The sequence below is a fragment of the Eulemur rufifrons genome, chromosome 14 (genome assembly GCF_041146395.1).
Source record: "Eulemur rufifrons isolate Redbay chromosome 14, OSU_ERuf_1, whole genome shotgun sequence".
NCBI classification, from domain to species: domain Eukaryota; kingdom Metazoa; phylum Chordata; class Mammalia; order Primates; family Lemuridae; genus Eulemur; species Eulemur rufifrons.
Window position 1 is genome coordinate 23,052,993 of NC_090996.1, and position 16,001 is coordinate 23,068,993.

Sequence of the window (16,001 nt, forward strand, 5' to 3'; positions counted from 1 at the left end):
AGACACGGGTTTGAGCTCAGGCTCTGTCATGTTCTAGCTCTGTGACTGTACAACAGCAAACTAGCATTTGCAGGACTTCTACAAACACAATCATTACTATGTGTCTTTAATTGCATCATCTCCTTTAAACTATGACAACTCTGGAAGATGAGTATTCTCATTTCGTAGATGAGGAAACTGACCTCAGAAAGGTTAAGAAAATAGCCCACTGGCAAACAATAAACGGCAGATCCAGGATTCAGATTGACTGACTCCAAAGTCAATCTATTTAATCACAAAGTTATTCCACCTTCCAAGGGACCTCCACTCATTAGACTTCAGATTTCTTGTTTCACAGAGTAGGTCAGGTTCAATGATGTCTGAATTATCTTCTGGCTTTGACCTTCTGCCATTATCAGCTCCCCTCTTGCTCATGTCTGGACTACGGGTGGTGGCTGATCCCATGAGGATGGAGTGTTTCAGAAAGGTGGTCTCTCCAGGACAGGTGCACATCCCAGCAGGGGCAATGAACATCCTTTTTGTCCTCATGCAGCCTGGCTTCAGATACTGGCTGCTGCCTGGCTCCTTGGGTTCACCCTGTCCTTGTCAGTGACCAAGAAAAAGCTCAGCACCTTGGCACTGTTTTGCTAGTTAATATCTAACTAAGGAAATTACCTAATTTCTAACTAATCTCTTGCTGCCAAAAGATGCAAAACAGAGTCCTTGTATTTCCGGGCATAGGTGTGACCCCTAATGTCAATTATTTGGGATCTCTAACTATTAGGAAAAAGCACAACAACGACCTCACAGCTTGGAAATGGCAAATATTATGCCAAAAGGAAAAATATTCCACCCCCCAAAAAACAATCTCAAGAAACAGAACCAGAGAATAATTGGAGGAGAGACTGTCAGCCTGGGGCAAATGCATATGTGTATATATACACATATGTACGAGCACACACTTGTGAGCAGAATCATTCTACCTTCCTGGCTTCAGGTAAGGCTGTCTGTAGCTGCCTTCTCCTAGTTCAGCTTCTCCCCTGTTTTCTGTTGGCTCCCATTCTATTTGGGATGGGGAGGAAATTAAGAGTATGGACACTGGGGTGAGACCTGGATTTGGGTCATTACTCTGCTGAATATTGGCTTTATGATCTTTGGCAAGTCAGTCTTCCTCTCTTTGAGACTAAGTTTTCCTAATAACAATGACCACTATTCTTCCATTCCATCAATGAAGGTTAGTTACACACCTATCATGTACCAGGCACTGGAGATACAGCAATGAACAAGAGCGTTTACTATGTGCTGGGCCCTGCTTTACATGGATCGTCTTACTTAATCCCAGTGACAATATGCAGTCGATTACTATTCATCGTAGTGTTTTTCAAACTATAAGTCACAACTGAAATCATGAAATCATTCCCTTTGTGGGTTATATCCAGAATTTTCTTTTAATTAAATAGAATATATCAGCAAGCAATGCACACAGTAAGGATAAGAATTGTTGTATAAAACTTTTGTTTTACTTATGCATGTGTGCACACATGCAGGCGCTACTGCACTGGTTCATGACATAAGATGCTTTTCTTATGGTACATCATGGTCACAAAGGTCTCGAAAATATTGCTCTGGAACACAAGTTCTTTGAGCACAAGGACATCTTTGAACTGAGCCCAGCCCATTGTAGATACTCAGTTTGGGTAAGCAATGATCCCCATTTCACAGATAAGAAAACTGAGTCTCAGTGAATTGAAATACCTTGCCCCAAATCACAGTGTTAGTGATTGGTAAAACAGGGATTTGAATCCCAGTTGCAGGCTCCAGCTCCCGCATACTTAAGCACCATGCTACCCTATTTTGCTGCTGTAAACATTGAGTGAAATAACATGTGACTACTCTAGAAACATTACAATGCATTATGAAGGTTAATTACCTCTCGTGTTGGTTATCTCAAGCCACTTCTTTACAACGCGTGAGCTGCATGAAGTTGCACAGACTTTGTCACGTTCATTGTTCTCCTTGGCACCTAGCTCCCTGTTTGGCACATAGTAGCTACTCAATAAATGTTTTTTGATTGAATACGTGGATCTGGGTAAGTTGGAAGCTTCCAGGCAGAAGAGAATCAGGAGTTGGTTGCTAAAAATCCAAAGGTGCTTCCAATAAGGTGGTGAGTCCAGAGCACTACCCCATTGTGCTACTTCCTGCTCCAAATGAGAGACTCAGTTCTTCAAAATGTGCAAGATGCTGAGACTTGGGGAGCCCCAGCTGAGCTGTGGGTGTGGGTAAACGTGGGGCTCCAGAGGGGAAATCCCCACCAAATCCAGGGCTGCATCATGGCACAATTTTTATAGTCTCTCTATATAAAGGGCACCTCCTGGAGCTGTACAGAATACAAGCAAAGCCCTCCCAACCGTGGGAAGGGGAGTTAGATTATGCCTTTGTCCCATCCATCTCTGTTCACAGGACTTCAGGCATCAGAGACAGAAAAGAAAACTCAAGGGACCAACCTCTCCTTGCCTTAGGGCAGGTGTTCCCAGGACCATCAGTAGCTTTGAAGAGCAGAGAGAATGGCCCGGTCCTTCTCTCTGATGCTGATGGTGGTGATGACCTCTTGGTTGATCACAGCTGTAGCCACTGACAGCTCGGAAGCAAGTAAGTGATGTGTGTGTGTGTGTGTGTGTGTGTATGTATGTGTGTGTGTGTGTGTATGTATGTGTGTGTGTGTGTGTATGTATGTGTGTGTGTAGGGAACAATGCTGCCCTTTGTGGAGGCAGTCTCAGCCCCTCTCCTATCACACTTGGGATTTTCAAAGTCTTTATTCTAAGTCCACTTCTTAGACTTTGAAGTGCATAGGAATCATTTGAAAATTTTGCTAAAATGCAGATTCTGGTTCACTAGATCCGAAGTGGGGCCTGAGACTCTGAATTTCTAACAAGCTCCCAGGTGATGCTGGTGCTGTGGTCCGTGGGTCACACGTTGAGAGGCAAGGGGCTAGAACACCTCTAAGGCACACAGGCATGTTGTTGGAAGGCCAGAAACATACCCAATCACGCTGGAGATTTAAACACACCCAGGTGGCTCCAAACCTTCCCTTTCAACCTACAGAGGGTTGAAACCCTCAGCCCACCCTGGAGTACTTTGGGGGCACAGCACGTACTATTGTGGTGTCATGGTTAAAATCACACACTCTCTGGTCCTGCCATCTGGGTTTTCATCCTGGCTCCACTGCTTACCAATGGAGCAAGTGGCTTAATCACTCTGAATATCCATTTCCTCATCTTTAAAATAAGGATAAATAAAACACTGATCTTACAAGGCCATTGGGAAGGATTCCACAAGATAATGAACGAAAAGTGCATATCCTATTGCCCGGCATGTAATAAGTGCTTAATAAACAAAAGCTCATTTTTTAACTGTTATTTTTGTAAGGGAGGGACAAAGTGCGACTGCCCTGCCAGGTGCAGTTGGGAAGTTTTCAGAGAGGGGAAACATTGAACAGGACCCTGAAGAAGGTTCTCCAGGCAGGGAAGGGGATCTGGGAAGAAGGCATAAAATGTGCAAAGGCAGGGAAGGCAGGTTCACCATAAATCCTACCACAGTATCAGAAATTCTGTGAATGCAGAATTCTTCCGGAGGTGGGAGCGTAGATATTTTAAAAGATACAGCTTGAAGCCAGTGCTTAACACAGAAGAAGGTGGAAGAATGGTGGACGCTTAGACATCATTGGGGAAGTCTGTTTGCTTGTTTGTTTTGGAGGGAGTCAGTTAGGAAATACGTCTTAAAGGACATGGGTTCCCTTGGAGGCCTTGGAGGAATCTCTGGGTGGCCACTGGTCTAGCTGACCACATACTGAGGCTGGGCTCTTCTGTCTGCAGAGAGGTGCTCTGAATGTCACAGCAATGCCACCTGCATGGAGGACGGGGTGGTCACCACGTGCTCCTGCAAGGAGGGCTTCACCGGTGACGGCCTCGTGTGCGAGGACCTGGATGAGTGCGCCATTCCAGGGGCGCACAACTGCTCAGCCAGCAGCAGCTGCGTGAACACGCTGGGTTCCTACACGTGCGTCTGCTGGGAGGGTTTCCGCCAGACGCCAGGGCTCGGCTGTACCGACGTGGATGAGTGCTCTGAGTCCGGGCTTAGCCACTGCCACGCCCTGGCCACCTGCGTCAACGAGGAGGGTAACTACTCGTGCGTGTGCCCCGCGGGCTACGTGGGGGACGGATGGCACTGTGAGTGCTCCCCGGGCTCCTGCGGGCCGAACCTGGACTGCTTGCCCAAGGGCGACGCGCTGGTGTGCGCCGATCCGTGCCAGGAATACAGCACCCTGGACGAGTACTGGCGCAGCACCGAGTACGGGGCGGGCTATGCCTGCGACACTGACCTGAGCGGCTGGTACCGCTTCGTGGGCCAGGGCGGCGTGAGTATGGCCGAGACCTGCGTGCCCGTCCTGCGCTGCAACACGGCGGCGCCGATGTGGCTCAACGGCACGCACCCGTCCAGCGAGGAGGGCATCGTGAGCCGCACCGCTTGCGCGCACTGGAGCGGCAGCTGCTGCCTGTGGGACGCACCCGTCCAGGTGAAGGCCTGTGATGGGGGCTACTACGTCTACAACCTGACAGCGCCCCCCGAGTGTCATCTGGCGTATTGCACCGGTGAGCGGGCGCCTCCCCGCAGCCCAGTCCCAGGCCCAGACAGGCACTACCAGGGACTGGGGTGCATCCTTATTGATTGTCTTTCTGTCTCTGTGACCCTGCAGACCCCAGCTCCGTGGAGGGCACGTGCGATGAGTGCAGTATAGACGAGGACTGCAGATCGGATAATGGCAGATGGCACTGCCAGTGCAAACAGGACTTCAATATCACCGGTGAGGCCAGTGGGGATGGGGCGAGTTGGGCAACCTGTGAGCCCTGCGGGAGGGAAGCACTCACGTGTGCAAGGTGGCGGCCCTGGGGGTGTGACCCAGGGAATACATATCCAACCTTAGTAAATAGGGAAGGTTCACTAATACCCGTGCAAACTCACAAGCAGTTCTCTGGGGCTCTCTGAGTGTCCTTAGTTGGCTCCAAAGCTTTAGGGACCTCCTTACCCCCAGCCTTCTTTCTGAGGCCCCCACACCGCAGTGGGCACACAGATCGCTGCCACCTGGTAGCCAAAAGCTACCTGAGCCATGTTCTTACAGCATCGTAACAGGCCTGGCAGCCAGTCCACAGACCAGCTCAGGACCCTGAGCAAGAAATCAGCCCTCCCAGAGCCTCAGGTTTCTCACATCTACAATTATTGAGGCTGGATAATATCTTCCAGACTTCAGTCATGATCTGAGTCATGTCCAAGTATCAATTTTACAAATTTGCTCTATCTAAGTATTACCTTTGCTGTGATCTTTATTATCAACTTGTTTTTCCTCCAATGGACTGAATCCCTTCTTCTTTTACATAAAATTTGGATGTTCATGGTCACAACTGTGTCTGACTGTGGTAACGCTTACCTTAGAAGGTTCACTGTCAAAATAAATACAGTGAAAAGAAGCTATTAAATTCCAGCAGCTGTGTAATACTTCGATAAGATGCTTTTAAAAAATAAATACTAAAAATAAAAAATAACTTCAATTTTTTTAAAAAAGTAAAAAAAATAAATTCTAGCTGGATGTTGTTGCCTGTCCCAAGCTCTCAGCCTGAGGTCTGCTCTCTGGTTAACAGGGACAATAGCAAGCACATGACATTAAAGACATTAGCAGCAAGCTGGGACTATCTCCTTGATGGAAAGAAATTGCAGTTAATTCTTTTTAAAACTGAGATTCAATGTTATTTAATGCTGGGACAGTGAAAGACCCCAAGCCTCCCGCATTTTGTATGCAACCCATCCTTAGGGGAACATGGGACTGGGTGGTTGACCGCTGGGTGCATACAGTGATGCCAGGAACCCAGTCTTGTGTCCCCATCACCCTGGGGACGTGCTGGGCCCCTGAGCTGCAGACACAGACCCCCAATCCTGCCCTCCCCGACCTTTTCAGATATCTCCCTCCTGGAGCGCAGGCTGGAGTGTGGGGCCAATGACATAAAGGTGTCCCTGAGCAAGTGCCAGCTGAAGAGTCTGGGCTTCCAGAAGGTCTTCATGTATCTGCGTGACAGCCGGTGCTCGGGCTTCAACGAGAGAGGCAACCGGGACTGGGTGTCTGTGGTGACCCCAGCCAGGGCTGGCCCCTGTGGGACGGTGATGACGGTATGTCCTGGCCAGTGGGGGGCCAGAGTCAGAGCACTGCCTGGTTCGAGCCCCAGCTCCATCACTTACTAGTTGTGTTAGCTTGGGTGAGTTAGTTAGCCTGGCTGTGCCTCAGTTTCCCCAACTGTAAAGTGGAAAAGTAATAGTACCTACTTTATAAAGATGTTGAGAGAATTGGATGTGTTAATGTGTTAAACTGACTAGGACAACGACTGACCCATAGTAAGCACTTGATAAATGTTAGCTTTGGATAAAGAGGGTGATCCGTGGTGATGGTTCCCCATTTTACAGATGGGGAAAGTAGGGCTCAGACGGCAGTGGTTGTCCCAGGCAGTAGGTACGAGCACTGGGTTCAGAAGCAGGTCTGCTTGGCTCCAGTGGTCCTGGGACACAGGGTCTGTATCAGTGAGGTTGGGAGAACCAGGGCCTCACCCGCAGGGGCCTCCTCACATGGAGCCCGGGGCACGTGCTGTGTGAGTGCAGTGTTGCTTCTCCCACCTCTCTCACCCCCAAAAGGAAAATGGAAAGCAAAAGAAAGGAAGAAACACATTCATTAGTCGTCATTTGCCAAGGATGGCATTTGAGATTCCATTAATGATGACTTGGAAACGGTTTTTAGGAAACCTGGGGTCACAGAAAGAGCTCAGGCTTATAGGTCCCACATACTGTGGGCATCACTCAGTCACTCAGTTACTACGAATCTCCGTCTCCTCATCCCAGACGCAGGAATGTCACAGCTTGCCTCTTAGGGTCACCAAAGGGACCAGTGCAATGGCACAGGAGGAGCCTTCAGCTCAGTGCCTGGCACGTGCCCCGTATTCATGAATGGTTGTTGCGGCTATAACTTTTTATCACAGAGACTGGGAGGGCAGCTCGCAGGTGGCCAGAGACTAATGGCCTTGGCTTTGAAGTCCTACTCAGATCCTCACTCACACCCCTTCCTCCTATCCCCCACCCTGCCCACACAGAGGAATGAGACCCACGCCACTTACAGCAACACCCTCTACCTGGCAGACGAGATCATCATCCGTGACCGCAACATCAAAATCAACTTTGCCTGCTCCTACCCTCTGGACATGAAAGTCAGCCTGATGACCTCCCTGCGGCCTATGGTCAGGTGCGGCCAGAGAGAGTCCCCAGGGCCCCTGGACAGCTCCACCCCACAACCCCTTACTCACGAGGCCTCCAGTCTCCCTGTTGACTGCCACCCATAGGGAACGGGGAGTGGGGGCTGTGAGCCAGGGCTGCCCAGAGGAAGAGCCCAACTAGAAATCCTGGAGTCCACATTCAAATCCAGATTCTGGCACACACCAGATGGCTTTAGGAAGTTGATATGCCCTCCCTGGGTGTCAGTATTCCCATCTGTGAAATGGGTTTATCAATAAATACTTTACTGTCTTTCTTAGAGTACAACAGATGCTCTGCAGAAGCCTATCAAATATAATATTAGAGCCTCTAGCTTTTCAGAGGGGCAGGATGGTTGGACCAGAAAAAAGGAGGGGTCTCAGTCCAGCGTTGCAATGGGACTATGGGCAAATCATAGTCCATCTTTGGACCTCACTTTCCTTCCTTCTCTGTAAATTGAAGGAATTTGATTAAAGAGGGGTTTGCACATTGTGGGCTTTGGAAGTGTCTTGGTGTGGGACGGGGGGAGGTTCCACAGCAGAGAGCCTGCAGGGGTGAGTCAGAGAAGCTCCACCCATACTGGGTGTCACGTGAGGTTTTATTATTTTTATTAAAAGGATCTTGTTGCTAAATAAAATCGAAAATCACAGGCCAATAATGCTCATGCTGGAAAAGATAATAGTGGCAATAAGAACTAGCATTTATGGAGAGCTTATGGGATGGCAGGCATGGTATCAAATGCTCCGTGTGGAACAGCTCGTTGAAATCTTACAGATGCCCTAGGAGGTGCAGGTATTATAGTTCTTATTTCCATTATACTGCTGTGGAAACTGAGGCTCAGAGAAGTTTCAGTAACTTGCCCAAAGTTACAAAGTTTCGTAAGTGGTAGATCTGGGGTTCAAACATCAGGCCCGGAGCATGGACTCTACCGTGACCTTCCCTTTGAGGCTTGCCCATAGTCATGTGACCTTCCCTTTGAGGCTTGCCCGTAGTCATGTGTTCTCTGGGCCAGCCAAGGTCAGCAAAGAGTGCTGGGCACTGGTGAGGGTGCGTGGCTGACTTGGAGGGAGAAGGCTGCTCACTGCAGGCTCTGGCTGGAGTCACCTGGCCAAGTGGGCTCCAGGGAGCAACACATGTGTGCTCCAATCTCTCTCTGTTTCCAGTTGGAAATCTCGGCCTAGTCCAAACTGATACCCCGGTTCTGACCTGTAAGATGGACGTCCACGTTGCTGAGTATTCCTCATGTACCTTATTTCACGAGGCCTCCGTCTTAACAGTGTCCTGTGTGGGACTGGCCAGTGAAGTCTACATCCGTGTGGCTGTTCTCAGTGTGTTTAAAAATAACTCATTTGTAAAACCCCATCTTCTGATGTAGGTGTTGGTACCTCACAATGGAGCCGGGACTCGGGGCTGTAGAACTCGTAATAGCTCATCCCTTTTAACCTGTTCTAAATGGAGACCAAAGAAGGAATCTAGGTGATTCCCTCCAGAATTTGTTTGTTCCATCTTAAAGGCAACAGGGGTAGCAAGGGCCACCAAGTGAGGGTCTGGACATGTTACTCAGGATGTGACCCAGGGAGCAGCAGCATCACCATCACCCAGGAGCTTGTTAGAAATGCAGAATCCGAGCCCCACCCCAAACCCACCGATCAGAACCTGCATTTCAACAAGAGCTGGAGGTGAGCTGCGCGTGCGCAGTTTGCAAAGCAGCGATTGGTGGGTTCCAGTCCTACTGCCGTATAAAAGTGCAAATAGCTGCAACAGGCTGCCCAGGAATGCAGACCAGAAAGGGTCGCCCATCTGTGGATGTTCTCAGCCTGGTCCTCTCACCAGCCTCTCCCCCCTGCAGTGTCCTGAACATCAGCGTGGGCGGGACGGGCATGTTCACCGTGCGGATGGCGCTCTTCCAGAGCCCTGCCTACACGCAGCCCTACGAAGGCTCCTCCGTGACGCTGTCCACCGAGGCCTTTCTCTACGTGGGCATCATCCTGGATGGGGGCGACCTGTCCCGGTTTGCACTGCTCATGACCAACTGCTACGCCACACCCAGTAGCAACGCCACGGACCCCCTGAAGTACTTCATCATCCAGGACAGGTAAGGCAAGGTTCCTACCTGGGGGCCTATGGGTAGACTTCAGAGGAGTCTTTGACTTGGATGGGGGAAAATTACATCTTTATTTTCACTGCCCTGTAGCTGGAACTTAGCATTCCCACCCAGGATGAATATAGGCAACAAAACGCAGAAGTATTAGCAGGACAGGTGACACCGTTTATACTCATCAGTACTTCTCAGTTACTAGGAAGTACTGAGTAGTTACTTAGTGACTATGCTACTATTAATAGAATTTTCACTAGAACTTATTATTTAATGCATTATCAAATATATATGTATTTGCAAATATTTTTATACAATATATATGCAAATATATAATGCATGCTTGTATATCAAATGTTTTAACGTTTGAGAACCATACTTCAATTTAATTAGTTTCCTTTATGATCTTTTAAATATTTTATTTTATGGATTTAAAAACATAATTTTTGAGGAGGGAGGCACAAACTTCCCCAGAGATCTGAGGGGGGTGGTCTATGACTTAGGAAATGGTAAGAAACCTGATCAAAAGTGTGCCCCGGGCAGCAGGCAGCTGGGCACCTGGCTTGGAGGAGGGAGGCATGGGCTCAGTTAGCCAAGGGCCACTTGAAACTGGGAGGATGCAAGTGTTCTGCTTTTTACTCCAGAGGCATTAGATGGCTGTGAACCTCACCGTGAGAAAGTGGTTCACATTTTCATCTACAAGTTGAACAGGTATCTTGGAAGCTTGCTGTGTGCCAGGCTTTGTGGATAGCACAGTAAATAGAAGAGACAAAACCTCTGCCCCCATACGCTTATATTCTAACGGGGCAAGACCCATAATTAAATGAAAGTGAAATATATAGTATGCTAATGATTAAGAGGCCATAAAAAAAGGAGGAAAAAAGAGAGTCATTTGCATTTTAATATTATAGTATGATCAGAGAGAGAGAGAGAGAGCTTCTCTGAGAGACAGTGACCTCTTCTCATTTCAGTTCTCTCAGAATCAGCCTGGTTCCATCAAGGGGAACTTACCCTTAATATCAGATTAGTTGGGTGCTAATCTGATATTAACTTCTGTTATTTGGAATCTCGCTTTGCAACAAAAAGAAAGCAGAAGTCTATTTTATAACCTTTTGCAATTAAGCATTTAATTAAAATTTAAAAGAACTCTTTTGTTAACCATGTATATATTTGTATGATTCTATTCTACTTATGGCAAGTGACACTGGTTTACCATTTGTGCTGATGATCTAAAGATTATTCTAGAAAATCAATGTATTTCAGTAGAAAATATAAATGGATTTAAAGAAAAATAGTATGTAAATAATAATAATACAGATGTTGAGATACACAGGAAAACGTTCATAAAGGTGGTTATCTCAATAAGGAAGAAAAGAACTGAAATTTAGGAAGTATTGGCATGATCTTAATTCAGACATCACAGAGATTTGGGTTCAAATCTTGGCTTTGCCGTTTCTTAGTTCTGAGACACGAGTCAGCTCATCTTTCTGGTTATTCATTTTCTCAGACGTGAATGGGGTAAATAGTACCCACTGCTCTGGGATTTTTAAGTTTGTTTTTCCTGAGTATAAAAGTACAGTGGGCACATTGTGGAAAACTTTCCAAGTTCTTTGACAAAGAAGCAGGAAGCAGTGTGGGGTGTGTCTGTGTGTGTGTCCGTCCGGTGTGTGTGGGAGCTGGGTTGAGGAATGCCAGTTTAGGACAGGTGTCAAAACATCCCTAGGCGTGAAAAGACAAGGAGACAAGTTGGGGAGACAGAGAAAGTGGCTGGAGGGGATGCTTGGATGCCTGGCTTGGGTTGAGTGCGTGGGGCCACCATGGACTATGCTGGCTGCCTTTCAGGATGTGGGTCCTCTTAACCTCAAGCCTTTTGCTCTGCCAGCGGGGATTGCACTTTTGGGGTTAGATCTGAATTGTAGGGGGCACAGAGCTGAGAGCGAAAGCCACCCCCAGAACTTCCTTTCTCAGTTCTCGCTGTCAGCATTCAGCCTCTCTTCTAAATCGACTTTGAGCAAATAGTGTGAAATAGCAGAGAGGGTGCCCATGTATCCTGACCCAGCCCAGCACACGTGAGGGTCTCTGCATGTGCTGTTTTGAATTTCTCTTCGTAAGTGTGTTTGTGCAATTGTTTCTGTGCACAGATGGGTGCATACATTCCAATCGGATCAGTAGCCGTCAGTACTCAGAGGTTTCCATCGTTAAAATTATACCAGGCACATAGTAGTTAACGACCCCCAAATGCCATTTTCTAGGAAATCTGAAATTGCTGACTTTTGGATGGGTTCAACTCTGTGATGATAATATTTTTGCTTTAGTATCAAATATATATAGCACCTCCAGTGTGCCACATAATGTTCTAAACACTTTAAAAAATTAATTTAATCCTCACAACTGTCTTATGATGTGGGCTACAATTACCCCTGTGTACAGATGGAGAAACTGAGGCACAGAGAGATTAAGTAAGCTGCCAAGGTCACACAGGTGGAGGGGCGATATGTGAACCCCAGGAAGTCTGCCTCCGGAGTCTTTGTTTAAACAGCGACATTATGTGACATAACCCTCCCAGATGTCCACGCCTTGAGGACTCAACCATCCAAGTGGTGGAGAACGGGGAGTCCCCTCAGAGCCGATTTTCCGTCCAGATGTTCCGGTTTACTGGAAACTACGACCTGGTCTATCTGCACTGTGAAGTGTATCTCTGTGACTTCGTGAACGAAAAGTGCAAGCCTGTGAGTCACCGCCCCCCCCCCCGCCCCCCAAGCCCATCTCCCACAGCCAAAGAGGTAAAGTCCGAAAGAAAACAAATCAACATTCCTGCTGTGTGTCCCTTTTGGCACAGGGCTAGAATGAGCGACAGGGTGAGGTGGGCGTGGCCAGGCAGGAAGCCCAGCTGCTGGGAGGTCAGGGGTCAGTGAATTGCAGCAGGCTGGAAAAGGCTCCGGCTTACCTGCAAGCTTGTGTTCTGACCACGGGAGCTGCCATTTTTAAGCACTATGTCCACTTTGTGTGTGTTAACTTTTTAATGCTTTACAGCAACTCTATCGGGGACATATCACTACACGGGGAGAGGGGCTCAGAGAGCTTGAGTGACTTGCCTGAGAGCACACATCTATCTATCTAGCAAGCGGCAGAGCTAGGATATGAGCCTGGGTATAGACATCTCCTAACTCTCTGAGGTGTGCAGCCCACTCTGCAGGGCAGAACCACACTCCGGCGCCCTCATAGGTTTTCTCTATCGCCCTCTCCCTGCAGAACTGCTCCGGGGGGACCAGATTCCGAAGCGGGGGCATCATAGACCAATCCAGGGTCCTGAACTTGGGCCCCATCACACGGAAAGGTGAGAGAGCCACTCACTCCCTCCTCGACCTTCCTGGCTGGGAATGATCTCTGGAGAGGAGGAGGGATGAAAGAGCCTGGCACCTTGGGATGGTGCTGGGATCTGCAGAACTGGGAGCAAGTGGGTCCTCTGGAGCAAGGTGGAATATAAGCTGCCTTCCTTTTACCAGTTCCCAGTCATTCATTCATTCACTCATTGCACCAATATGCCTCCCGTGTGCCTGGGGACCTTGTGATGAGCAGAAACAGACAAGCCCTGCTCACATGGAACTTAGGGATCTGTGGGGGAGACATTATTCAAATAATTCCACTTGGGTGCGTATAATAGCAATTGTCCTAAGTGCAATGAAGAAAATGTATAAGGAGCACTGAGCTCTTAAAATAGGGAACCAGGCCCAGTCTGGGGGAGTGGGGAAGAATGTGGCTGAGATTTGGAAATTGAGAGTACAGTAAGTAAGAGGGGTCAGGGAAGCAGGGAGGGAACCCCAGGCGGAGGATACAGCTTGGGCAAAGGACCTGTGGTCAGAGGGAGCCCAGCTTGCTAGAGAGGCCGAGGGAAAGACAGGCAGGCTGAAAGGAGGAGGAGAGCCATGTGGGATGAGCCGATGCAGGTGGGGCCAGACCACATGGGGCCTTTCTCCTGAAAGCCGGGAGAAGCCCCTGAAAGGTTGGAAGCAGGGGAGTGAGATGACCCGGATTTGGGTTTTGAAAAGATCACTCTGGTTGCAAGGAGAAGAGCAGACTGAAGGGGCTTCTCTCAAGCCAGCCTCATACTTTCTCTTTCCACTGATCCCTGTTTCCTCCCAAAGGTGTCCAGGCCGCAGTCTCAAGGGCTGCTTCCAGCAGATTGGGTAAGTTCAAGTCTTCTCTGCAGAGGGACCTGCCCCAGAACCCTCCTTGGGGGCTTCTATCTGTGGACCCCCAGGTGTGCTGGAAGGCCTGGCCTGCATGGCCTAAGCTCTGAAGAGGTGACCATATCTATGGAAACGCCTCAGTCTGGGGCTGTACATATGCACCCATACTTGTGCCATCTCACAATTGTGTGTATGTACACATGGACACAGGCATACCCAGACAGGCACAGAAGAACATAGACATCCAAACATATTTGCACACATACACGAGGTCACACACATAGATTCATATTTGCACACACAGATGCACAGACAGCTGCAGTTGCACGCATGCACATTTGCATGTGCAGATGTACCCACACTTATTACAAGCTTGTACCCAAAGCACACACTGCAGATCTGCATCTTGGGTACTTCCTGCTGCTCCTTGGAAGGTTTACCTCTAACACCTTTTCCCGGATTCACTCAACAGGTGTCTTAATATTTGTTAAGCGCTACTGTGTGCCAAGAACCATGCTTAGGGCTGGGGTGAACACGATAGACAAACCAGAAACCCTGCTTCTCTGCCTCTTTGCTTTTCTGACCACAAAGGCCGGGGACTGGGATATTTTTATGGTCCTTAGTTGGTCCTTGATTTTTGTGCCTACTGAATTGTCTGAAAATCTATGTGAAAGGCAAATCCTGGCAACAGTTGCCCTTCTTTCCTTCTGGCACCTGGATCCAAGGGGGTCATTACACTGATCCGGCATTTGACCTGAGCTAGTCCAGCCTAGTACTGGTGAGGTCAGAGCTGGAGAGTCAGGGTGTTCCTAAGAAGCTTGTTCCTCCAGGGTCTCTAAGGATGGTCCGAGTATGTTGGACACTGCACAAAAGTGCTCTATTGAGGGGATATCAAGCCTAGTGCCAGAGGAAGGACTGCCTTTATTCAAATTGGTCTACCTGGGAGGGCACCTTTTTCCATTTCTTCACTAAGAGAGGGCACCTTTTTTAAGGGCAGATAAGGAGGAAGCTTCCTTTTTCTGAGGGACTAGCCAGAAAGGGTGTCCTTTTCTAACTGGTCAGTCTAGAGGAAACATCTGATGTTGATTTGCACAAAAGCACATCAGTGCTAGCAATGGCCCTATAATTGTTTTCTTTTCAGAGCTCCTGACAGTCTGGCTGCCTCTGATTCTCTGGGCCACCTTGACCGTGACATTTCAGTGACGGACGGCGGGAAACCCTGTGCTCTGTGGCCACCAGCTCACTTCCTGCTGGCCAGGGGGTGACGCAGGCCAGTGCTGCGGCCACAGGCAAGCGAGCTCGCGCTTCAGTCGGCCTGCTCTTATTTTCTCCCCCTCAGTCCTCGCCGTCAAAACCAGTGCATGTCTTCAAAAGCTGCTTTTGCTCCAAATGGGACCTGTGATGTGTCTGTACATGAGGTCCCTGTCTCCTTAAAGAGTGTGGCAAAATAATGATTTTAAAAGCTTAATCTTTGAAGTCATTTGTTCATTCATTCAACAACTATTTACTGAGCACCTACGATGCAGGCACTGTCTGGGGTGCTCAGGATCCCGTGGTGGGAAAAAACTGCTCTCGGCCCCGTCCTCGTGGAGTCTGCTCGGAGAGACTGGGTTCAACCCAGGTTCTGCTCTGTGACCTCAGATAAGATGCACAGTGTCTCTGAGCCTTATGCATTCATTCAGTTATCCATCCATACATCCATTCATTCATTTAAGAAATATTTGCTAAGCATCTGCCGTGCGCCGGGCACTATACTAGATGCCAAGGATATAGAACAAGTCAGACATCATCCCTGCCCCTCTGGAGTTTACCGTCTGGTAGGAGAGAGAGAACTTGAACAAGTAATTCCAAGTAAGTCAGGCATTTCAGAAATGCAGAGTGTAACAGGGGCTGCTGCTTCTGTTCGTGGAGATGACCGTGATACCCTCACAGGATTCATTCAATTCTCCAGAAGCGTTTATCTGAGCACTTCCTGTGTGCCAGGCACTGTGCTGGGTGCTGGGGGAGCACTGGGGAACAGGACAGACACAGTCCCCTGCCTTCGGGAGTCTCGCAGTCCTTAGAGGTGAAATGGAATAAGCAAGGCAATGCCAGGTGCGTGGCACCTCCTGGACTTCTCCCTCCCAATCCTGCATTGGAGAGCAAACCCATCACCCCCACCACTAAGGGTGTTTTGCCAGGGGCTCAGCCAGAAACCAGGGGCCACTGGCCCCAGAAGACCCAGATATCCTGAGGGTCTCAGGACTCCTTTGCCAAGTGGACAAAGGGAGCCTGATGCCTCTGAGAACTCTCTGCCCTGATGCCAGCTGCTTCCCTGGGCCCCAGCTGAGGATTTACAGGAAAGGCCAAGGCTCTGCTGAGTTATTAGAACCATCTGACCCTGGGGAAAACCACA

The 16,001-nt window shown here is 48.7% G+C and overlaps 1 protein-coding gene across 1 annotated transcript; it reads left to right on the forward strand.

Annotated features, from left to right (window-relative positions):
• The first annotated feature begins 886 nt into the window (after positions 1-886).
• UMOD (uromodulin) lies at positions 887-15,074 on the forward strand. The gene is made up of 11 exons (XM_069486866.1): positions 887-976; positions 2,440-2,628; positions 3,853-4,629; positions 4,734-4,841; positions 5,988-6,196; positions 7,165-7,313; positions 9,171-9,416; positions 11,983-12,145; positions 12,669-12,753; positions 13,562-13,603; positions 14,748-15,074. Exons 2-11 carry the CDS (start codon positions 2,544-2,546, stop codon positions 14,807-14,809), a joined length of 1,926 nt encoding a protein of 641 aa, XP_069342967.1. The 5' UTR covers positions 887-976; positions 2,440-2,543; the 3' UTR covers positions 14,810-15,074.
• The last annotated feature ends 927 nt before the right edge of the window (positions 15,075-16,001 follow it).

What these genes read in the sequence shown, in the direction of transcription:
- UMOD (XM_069486866.1), top strand. Translation starts at nt 2,544, where the DNA reads ATGGCCCGGTCCTTCTCTCTGATGCTGATGGTGGTGATGACCTCTTGG. An exon ending in TCCCTGCGGCCTATGGTCAG is followed by an intron (nt 7,314 to 9,170) that starts GTGCGGCCAGAG and finishes TCCCCCCTGCAG; the next exon opens with TGTCCTGAACATCAGCGTGG. An exon ending in TACTTCATCATCCAGGACAG is followed by an intron (nt 9,417 to 11,982) that starts GTAAGGCAAGGT and finishes TAACCCTCCCAG; the next exon opens with ATGTCCACGCCTTGAGGACT.